Here is a 10,233-nt window from a genome sequence, read left to right on the forward strand (position 1 = left end):
CTACTGCGCATCCTTCGGAATGCTTCACCCATAGACATATAAGATAGACTCAGCATCCATATACTTTTCTACAGTATGTGCTGGGTTTGGCCATAGACATAGTATCTCTAGTAATCTCTCCGAGCATTCGAGGAATGGGAGTAATTTTCATGTAGAAAAGGACGCACTCACTTAGTCCACTCGCGTTCTCTCTCGCTTCACGTACAAAGTGTATCTCTAAGAGAGGGGATCGAAAGCACGAAGAAGCTCGACGAGCTAAGGATCTGAGCACAAGAATTGTCGTAACACTTACTTAGACTTAAATGTAGACGTAAGTTTTCACGTGTGACGTATAACTTATTGTGTCTCCAAGAGATGGCAATAAATCGTACGTCATACACCAAAGCTTGTGCGTTATTTACGTCTACAAAGTAAGTCTCTAAGTAAGTGTTACGACAATTCTTGTGCTTATACCCTAACCTAGCTAACAAAAATTTGGTATATGCAACACCTAACCTGAGACGAAACACGTCCGCCCGGGTTCGCGCTCGTCGATTGCCCCCCTCCCCCACTCACCCCCACACACACACGCGCTCGCGCGCGCACACACACACACACACACACACACGCGCGCGCGCGCGCGCACGCACGCACACCATTATTTAAAGATATTAAAAATATTTGCTCAAATTTTGCGACGTGTATGCGTGCGTGCACGCGCGCGCGCGCGCGCGTGTGTGTGCGTGTGTATACAAGCAAATATGACTGGTAAGTTACAAAACGCTCGTGTATAAATAGAACGGACTGAGACAAAAAGTCCTCTTATCATTTTGCAATTTTTTTTTAGTTTCCCAATGAGGAGAATGTCTAAAATGGATGCATAAAATAACTTTAAAATATCTTTAAAAATTTTCTAAAGAACATCTTTAAGATATAATACTTTATAAAAAAGTCTGAAAGAAATCTTAAAGTTGTCTTATGCATCCATTTTACTTGACTTATTCTATAATCTTTAGAAAATAATATCTTGTTCATTATTGTGAAAATTACAAAATGATAAAGGACTTTCCGATTCAGTTTAGTCCGCTCTATTTACACAAGAGCACTTTGTCAGAACTTACTAGATACCCTGTATACATAACACTCTACAAAATTTTAAAGAGTGATTTTCCACACAAATTCAACACAAAAACTTCACATATGATAAAAAAAATTTGACTTTCTCAAAAATTTCGAAAATCATTTAGGCTATTTTAATAAAACTTTGTTCGTGTTTGAAACATATCAAGTTTTATCTTTCCAGGTTATATATTATTTTTTTTTATTAAATCAGGGGGGGGGGGAACACACACGGACTCAAAGACTAGCGAGTATCCTTTTTTACGAAAAAAATTGATATGTTACTAATTTTTCTTATGTTTGAAATTTTTTATATTATTAACTGAGATGAATTAGCAGAAAATTAGTCTCTTTAATATTTTCGATGGAATGAATTATTTCCGAGAAAAAAATAAATTTAAGTGCGTACATTGCAAAATCGTTTTATTTGATTAGTTATAGATAATAACAGTGGTTTATTATATTGAAAATATTAAAAAGCACTTTTTCTGTTGATTTATCCCATTTATCATAAAAAATTGTAAACTTAGAAAAATCAGTAACGTATAAATTTTTTTTGTAAGAAAGTGTACCCGCTTACTCTTGGGTCCGTTTGAGTAAATAAAAAAATAATGTTGTGCGAGAGCGCACCGCGCGGAAAAAGGTTCGAGTGAGAAAACGGTACAAGGTTGATATGATGCACGACAGTGAAGAGAACTCCGTTTCATTTAATTTAACAAAAGAATTTCTTTAATGTATTCAGTTACAAAGTCAAAAGATATAATTAATTAAAGATTAGATTAACAGAATATTAAATGCGGTCACCTTTTCCAAATTGAGCTTGGAAATGCGGTGATGGAAAATCTCGGCGATTTTCCTCGAAGCTTCTCGAAAGTTTCGGTTTATAGCGATTTCACTAAACGGTTAGCACGGCGATTTTACGAAGCGAGATTATGACTCTAAGAACTCTAAGAACTTTTTTGGAAGTAAGAACTCTGAGAAGTCTAGGAATTCTAAGCGGTGTAGACGGTATAAGCGGTGTAGACTATTTTCGCAATCTGCGCAATCTGCCTTTAGAACCGGCGAGATCGAAGCATTTATTACTTCCGGTCCGGGCTTTCTTCTTGGGAGAAATCCAATTAAATTTTGCCACAATCGTAATTATCACGTGGCATTGGTTGTACAAAATTGATTGGCGCTTTCGATTCTTTTCTAGCGACGTTCAACGTAACAGTCATGCGCGACAGAAAATCCGTACGCGGGATTGGTGACAGCGCGTGACGTATTCGTCGGAGCGCGGCGCTCGCGTGCGCGAATCGAATTGTTCTAGAACTTTCGATGGTCCGTTGTCGGTGCCTGTTTGCGTGTACCGAATTGTTTTGAAAGACTACAGAACAATGAATCTCTGACTTTGATGAGGCTTAAAGTCAGGCTCGAGATGAAATCACGAGCTCGCCTTGTGCGTGCGTTCAATAACAATTACTGTCGGTCGACCGAAGGAATTCTTACCTTTTTTTTGAATTACCGATCTCAAACATCCCGCCCGCCTCGTCATCTCCGTGACGATATATGTATAAGGTTACGCATAGAGATTACAAAAAAAACAGTAAACGCGAAAATAAAACAAGCGATACAATGCAATGAATTCGTGGAAGAACTTGAGCCGTAAACGAGAGTTATCTGATAAATAACATTGACGAAATGATTCACGAAAGTACACGCGATCAATTCAAGCTCTTCTTTACATCTGATGCACTGGAGTGCGAGATAAACGCGTTAGCCTCGTCTGGCAATAAAACTAATTTGATCAAAGGACGAGTTAATTCAGATGAGGCGGTTTTGATTGTGACCACCCGCACTACGCCGTCGTCTCCGGGATGTAGCTGCGTGATTCGCGCCAGAGGCCACTTATTTGGTGGTGAGAGCTCGGAGCGAATGATGCATAGCGATCCAAGGCGTGGTGGCAAAGCGTCCTTGGTCCATTTCGGTCTGGTAGCCAGAGTGTGTAAGTACTCGCGTGACCATCTCTGCCAGAAGTGGTCTCGCATTCGCTGAATAAGTTGCCACCTGGAAAGAAAATTTTCCCTCTTGTCCGACAAGGACGGCTCAGGAATGGCCAGCAGTGGTGCCCCAATGAGCAGGTGACCCGGTGTCAGAGCCGTGAGGTCGTCGGAGTCGTCCGAAAGTGCATACATGGGCCTTGAGTTCAGGCATGCTTCCACTTGTGCGAGCAGGGTGCTCATTTCCTCGAAGGTGAGCCTGGTTTCGCCGATGGTTCGGCGCAGGTGATACTTAGCCGATTTCACGGCTGCCTCCCAGAGACCACCAAAATGAGGTGCCGAAGGAGGATTGAAATGCCACTGGATCCCCTCCGATGTAGCTACGTGTGCGATCTTTTGTCCTTCTGCCGAGGAGGCTCGAAGCATTTCTCGAAGTTGCCGATCGGCGCCCAAAAAATTGGTGCCGCAATCCGAATAAATGTCTGAGCACAGTCCTCGGCGAGATGTGAATCGACGGAGAGCAGCCAGGAAGGCGTCGGTGGTGTACGCTGAAACAGCCTCGAGATGAACGGCCTTGGAGCTAAAACAAACAAATACGGCGATGAACGCTTTGTGAGCGCTGTGCCCACGCCCTTTGCTCGTCCTGATGAAAATAGGCCCGGCGTAGTCGATGCCCACGTGAAGAAATGGTCGCGCTGGCGTCACTCTTCCTGGAGGAAGGTTTCCCATCTTTGGTTGCGGAGTGGCAGCCCTCCACCGTGTGCATGTCACGCACTGATGCAGCCATCGCTTGACCACCGCTCGGCCTTGTGGAATCCAGAACCGGAGGCGTAGCAATCCCAGGGTCGAGTGGTTCTCTAGGTCCCACGACCGCGAGTCTCTGGTGAGACAGTACTCAGGCGGAATGTCGCGAAGAAGTTCCTGACAGTTGGCGGCCCACTTTCGGAGAGGGAACCCGCCCGCCATGCAGAGGTTGCGTAGCTCGACTTGGAGCGCGATAGCGTCGTCTTTATCGTGCGCTCCGGTTACGATATCGTCGACGTAGCAGTCGTGTCGTAAAGCACTCGCGCCTCGAGGGAAACGCGGTCCGTCGTCATCGGCGAGCTGACGCAGCGTGCGAATGGCGAGAAATGGCGCGCAAGCGAGACCGTAAGTGACAGTTTTTAATGTGAACTCGCGTACAGGCTCATCAACGCGGTGTCGCCACAGGATGCACTGATGTCTATGGTCGTCGGGATGCACAAGAATTTGCCGATACATCTTCTCGATGTCGGCCACTAGCGCGTATCGGTGCCATCGCCACCGCAAAAGCACGTTCGCGAGGGGTGGCAGCAGGCTAGCCCCAACTAATAGATGCGTATTGAGCGACTCACCAGACCTTGTACGCTGCGATCCGTTGAAGACGACTCTGAGCTTAGTCGTGGTGCTGGACTCACGAAGGACACCGTGATGCGGAAGGTAGCACCGATCTTCGCTGGAATTCGGAGGTTCTGGCGCCAATTCCATGTGCCCTTGGTCCTCGTAGTCCTTCAGGAAGGCTCGGTAGAGATCGCCGAATCGTGCGTCTCTCTCGCAGCGTCGCTCCATGGCGACTAAAAGTCGTTGCGCAGGTCTTCGCGTCTCAACTAGCGTCGTCGGCGGAGATGCAAAAGGTAGTCGCACTATGTATCTTCCTTCGGCAGTGCGTTGGTGCTGCAGCGCGAAGATGTCCTCGCATTGCTGCTCCTTTGGCGTGAGAGCGACGGGAGCGGGCACTTCTCGCTCCTGCTCCCAGAAGCGGTGCACAAGGTCGGCCAACTCGTGATCTGCTGTGCACTGAAGCGAGTGGCGTTGTGCTGAGTTGTTTACTCGGTCGCAACCTCCCGATAAGATCCAGCCGAGCAGCGTCTTTTGAGCGATAGGCGCTTGGGGGCCTCCCTTGCGGAGACCATCCTGGAGAATGATTGAGCATACTTCCGCTCCAAAAAGCAACTCAATAGCGTCGTTTGCTATGTAGTCGGGATCAGCCAGTTGGAGCCCCTTTAGATGTGGCCACTCAGCTCTGATCCTTGCGTGAGAGCCTTGATAAAGCGACAGACGTGGCAGAACAAAGGCTCCGACGGTGAAGTCGGTCCCTGTTGTTAATGAGGTCACCTTGAGTGTCACCTTTCCCCTGCTGGGCCCGGAGCTTTTGCCGCTGATGCCGATGACCTCGATTGAGGATCGAGAGCGTGGCAAGCGTAGGCGTTGGACCAGAGCCTCGGAAATTAGAGAAATTTCCGAACCTTGATCGATGAGCACGCGTGTGGTGTGCTGATTGCCGTGACGATCAGCGATGGAAACTCGCGCCGTTGCGAGCAAAATGGCCTTGTGGTTGTTGTCGCGTCGCACCGCAGACAGTGAGCTGACTTCTTGAGGTTTCGGTGAAGCGTACGCGTCGTGTAACATGGAGTGGTGACGAGACTTGCACGTAGCACACGTCTTCGTCGAATGGCACTTCGCGAAAGCATGAGAGCCGAGACAGTTAAAGCACAGCCTGTGAGTTTCGGCGACGGCCTTGCGGTCGGCCGCGGATTTCTTCTTGAATTCTTCACACGCCATCACGTGGTGCTTACTCTTTCATAGAACGCATTGAGAAGACTCGGTGTGTTTCTTGACGTGATGCGACTTGGCGGATCGCGACGGGTTGTCGGAGACCTTGAGCGATTGTGGTTTGGCGGCTGTGAGAGTAAGTGCTCGTTGGTTTATGAAGTTCATTAGCTCTTTAAGAGTGGGCATGTCGCTCGAGGCGCGTGAGAGTGACTCCCACTCCAGGCGAGTTCTTGGATCGAAGAGCTCGACGGCAAGATGAGTTAGTAGATCGAAGCCATGAGAGTTGATAGGCCTATCAATGCTCTCCTGGCCGTTGACTACCCTGGTCAAGGCGTTGAAAACGCGGTTGAGCTCCTCCGCACTTTCGCTCTTCATCTTAGCCACGGCGGTAAACTTGGAGAAATTGGAGCGAGATAACTCTCTCTTATTTTCATACCGCTCGCTTAGCAGCTCCCATGCGCGTGGATAGTTGTCTTCGGTCATCGCTAATGGTTGAATCAGTTCCTTGGCAGGACCCTCCAGACAAGTTTTCAGGTAATGAAATTTTTCGATTGCGGAGAGTGATGAATTGCTGCCAACAATGGATTGGAAGAGGTCTCGGAATGTAGGCCAGTCTTCGAACGCGCCAGAGAAAGAACTAATCTTGAGGCGAGGCAGCGACGGTTTTCCGGAAGACTCATTACCTTCTGTTTTGGAAGCTGAGCTCGGTTCCTTCACCTTGAGTTTCCGAACATGGTTGAGAAGGAGACTTCGTTGCGTGATGTACGTCACTCTCGCTGAGTGAGCGACTCTGGTCGAGTTGTATTCGCTCTCCGCGAATGCATCTTCAAGATGCTCTATGATGAGTTCATGCTGAGCCTCAAATTTCGCCCACAATCCATCCAGAAGACCGACGACTGTCTCGGCGGCTTCCAGCGTAATGTTCGCTGCGCCGAGCTCCTCCAGATCTGATACTGACTGAGCCATGCGATGGCGAAGGTCGCTTTGCTTCGTCAGCAAATTCTGCAGTTTCTTACCCATCACTCACTCTTTCTTTTCAGCACTAGCAAACTGAACGCGATGCACTCGACACTGCGGATGCCGGCGAGAATCCGGCTCGAAGGACCAGAAAATGTGCGAGAGCGCACCGCGCGGAAAAAGGTTCGAGTGAGAAAACGGTACAAGGTTGATATGATGCACGACAGTGAAGAGAACTCCGTTTCATTTAATTTAACAAAAGAATTTCTTTAATGTATTCAGTTACAAAGTCAAAAGATATAATTAATTAAAGATTAGATTAACAGAATATTAAATGCGGTCACCTTTTCCAAATTGAGCTTGGAAATGCGGTGATGGAAAATCTCGGCGATTTTCCTCGAAGCTTCTCGAAAGTTTCGGTTTATAGCGATTTCACTAAACGGTTAGCACGGCGATTTTACGAAGCGAGATTATGACTCTAAGAACTCTAAGAACTTTTTTGGAAGTAAGAACTCTGAGAAGTCTAGGAATTCTAAGCGGTGTAGACGGTATAAGCGGTGTAGACTATTTTCGCAATCTGCGCAATCTGCCTTTAGAACCGGCGAGATCGAAGCATTTATTACTTCCGGTCCGGGCTTTCTTCTTGGGAGAAATCCAATTAAATTTTGCCACAATCGTAATTATCACGTGGCATTGGTTGTACAAAATTGATTGGCGCTTTCGATTCTTTTCTAGCGACGTTCAACGTAACAGTCATGCGCGACAGAAAATCCGTACGCGGGATTGGTGACAGCGCGTGACGTATTCGTCGGAGCGCGGCGCTCGCGTGCGCGAATCGAATTGTTCTAGAACTTTCGATGGTCCGTTGTCGGTGCCTGTTTGCGTGTACCGAATTGTTTTGAAAGACTACAGAACAATGAATCTCTGACTTTGATGAGGCTTAAAGTCAGGCTCGAGATGAAATCACGAGCTCGCCTTGTGCGTGCGTTCAATAACAATTACTGTCGGTCGACCGAAGGAATTCTTACCTTTTTTTTGAATTACCGATCTCAAACAAATGTATAGTCTCAAAAAAGATATAAGCTTCGTGTCCTTCAAATATATACAAAGTTTCATTGAAATAAATCAAATGATTTTCGAAAAATTTTTGTAAAAAACGAAAAATTGAATTGAAAATTTTTTCAATTTTAACACAATTGCTCTGTTTTTTATTTCTGCATTCTTTGAACTGGTGCACATTGTGTAATAAGTTGAAATGAAATAAATATATATTTGTTTCACTTTAACTTATTACACCGTGTGCACGAGTGTTCAGAGAGTGCAGAAATAAAAAATAGACATGTGTCTTTAATGAATTGAAATTAAACTGTTTTGGAGCATATAGTCGTATGTTCATGTTTTTATCTTGAATTTGTATGAGAAATCACTTCTTAAAATCTTTTAGACAAAAGATTTTTAAATACGTGCGTGCGTGCCTGCGTGCGCGCGTATAGTAAATTGTCGTTGTTGATTGTTCCAATTGTTGTTATCTTCATTATTCTTTTCATTAGATAGCCCTAATGATAGGTGCCAATTGTAGAGTGTATTATTTAAAAAAAAAAACTCAAAAGAAAACTATATTTTATCGGTGCTTATTATGTGCTCCAAATTATTAATTAGTTTAGCGTATGCTCACACTTCAGATATCAAATACGAAAAAAATGTATTAACAGGAAATTCATCCTTGTTAGTGAACGAACAACGAGATCTTATTACAGTATTAAGCGCTCTCATGCATCCGCGATAAACGAATTGTTCGGTAACAACACAGAAAGCAGATTTTGCTCAGGAAAGACAGTACGTAAAAAAATTTAATTAAACACAAATCTGGAAATAAGTGTTGGATTAGCAAAAATAATTATATAGAACGGTGCTGTCTAAAATGTAATTTCTAAATATATTTACGCTTATTATCTTTCTTTTACTTAGATAATGTTCAAAATTTGCCAGCGCCGAAAATCTAAAGTTTATGTAACATAGTCTCAGTACTATATAGTCTCAGTACTAACAGTGAATTTTGAAGCATAAACTTAATAGAGATAGAACAATAGACGTAGATACATTTAAAATCAATGTCCAGAATTATAGCTCTCGGGCTGATGTAAGACGTTCAAGTTGGTTACTAATGTCAAAACTTTCTGCAGTACTTATTGCTCATCATACTAGAATTTTTTACATAATTATTTTGACGACCCAGTTAACGAAAATATTTTTAGAAAATATTTTTAGATATCTACCAAAGGGATTTCACTGTTTAATCACGGTGTGCATCGATGAGTTTAAGAAACGAACTCAACGCGAAGTAAGCGCAAATCAACGAGCATAAATAGCAAAAATAGTGCGAGAAATCAGTAGAAGTTAGTGAAAATAAGCCCCTCGATATCTACATTTTTGCTTCTTGTTGCTTTTCCGCATCGTGTGTGCGTATGCTTGAAAATTTTTTTTTCCTTTGGCGAGCATCATTTCAGCCTCTGTTTTCCTTGTCTTTTTCTACGGAGTAGAAATGGGGTTTTCACAAAACACGCTTGTGATCTATATGTACGACTGAATGCTCGAAATCTTGTAATACACAATGTAAACACAAATGAACACACACACGCACGCACGCACGCACGCACGCACGCACGCACGCACGCACGCACGCACACAAATACATAAGATCATACATATCATTCTTATACATATATTTGCATTATATTATTTTTTATATGCGTATATTTGCGTCGTTTTCTTATCTATCTCATTTCATCGCATATGAGAGGATGATGGCGTTAACTTAGAAGAGAAATTGCGGCTTCTTGTATATCTATATGATGATAACAACTCTATCTCTTTTACACTTGTAGTATACATATATATATATATATATATATATATATATACTACACACATACACACACACACACACACACACACACACACACACACACACACTACCGCTCAAAAATTTGGAGTACTTTACAATTTTTAAATAAAACCATGTTTTCTTACAGATATAATTATTTTATTAAAAAGATCGACATATGAATGTATGCTATTTGAGAGGAGATTAAGTTTAAAACAATAATCTTCCTCATATAAAGTAATTATAGCATTACGGGTTTCAATACTAAGCTGTGTTCTTTTTGTCTTGACTTTTTAAATAGTAATAATGTAATCTTCTTACGGACTATCCCAAAATCAATAATTAAAAATAAAAAAAAACAGTGCGAATGAGAGTCAGCGTGGTTAATATGCAATCATCTTGCGTATTAACTACCACGGTGATTCTCATTCGCCTGGTTTTTTAGATTTTTAGTTGTTGACTTTTTAAGTCACTTTATCATTATATAATACATAGACTTTCTCTTTTAATGTCTGACAAAACTGGATTTGTTTTTCTGATATGAGTATTATCAACATATGAGTTTTATCAAAAGATGAAAAAAACAAAAAAACGACAAATTTAGATGAATATATAAACAACGAAGAAACTTATAACCAAGGTCAAATAATGAAATTTAAGATTGCTTGTTCTTCTGTAAAAAGACAGTTTAATCAATTTTGTTATTTAATATATGTTATTTGTATACATTAAATATATGTTATA

At 42.9% G+C, this 10,233-nt stretch overlaps 2 protein-coding genes across 2 annotated transcripts; both read right to left on the minus strand.

Annotated features, from left to right (window-relative positions):
* Window positions 1–2,801: 2,801 nt before the first annotated feature.
* Window positions 2,802–5,657, minus strand: LOC147908912 (uncharacterized). The gene is made up of 2 exons (XM_087407802.1): window positions 3,853–5,657; window positions 2,802–3,657 (listed from the first exon to the last, which is right to left on the minus strand). Exons 1-2 carry the CDS (start codon window positions 5,655–5,657, stop codon window positions 2,802–2,804), a joined length of 2,661 nt encoding a protein of 886 aa, XP_087263928.1.
* Window positions 5,658–5,675: 18 nt separating this feature from the next.
* LOC147908913 (uncharacterized) lies at window positions 5,676–6,668 on the minus strand. Its single transcript, XM_087407803.1, has one exon. It carries the CDS (start codon window positions 6,666–6,668, stop codon window positions 5,676–5,678), a length of 993 nt encoding a protein of 330 aa, XP_087263929.1.
* Window positions 6,669–10,233: the final 3,565 nt, after the last annotated feature.

Source organism: Acromyrmex echinatior, chromosome 7 (genome assembly GCF_024713525.1).
Source record: "Acromyrmex echinatior isolate Ae372 chromosome 7, ASM2471352v2, whole genome shotgun sequence".
NCBI lineage: Eukaryota > Metazoa > Arthropoda > Insecta > Hymenoptera > Formicidae > Acromyrmex > Acromyrmex echinatior.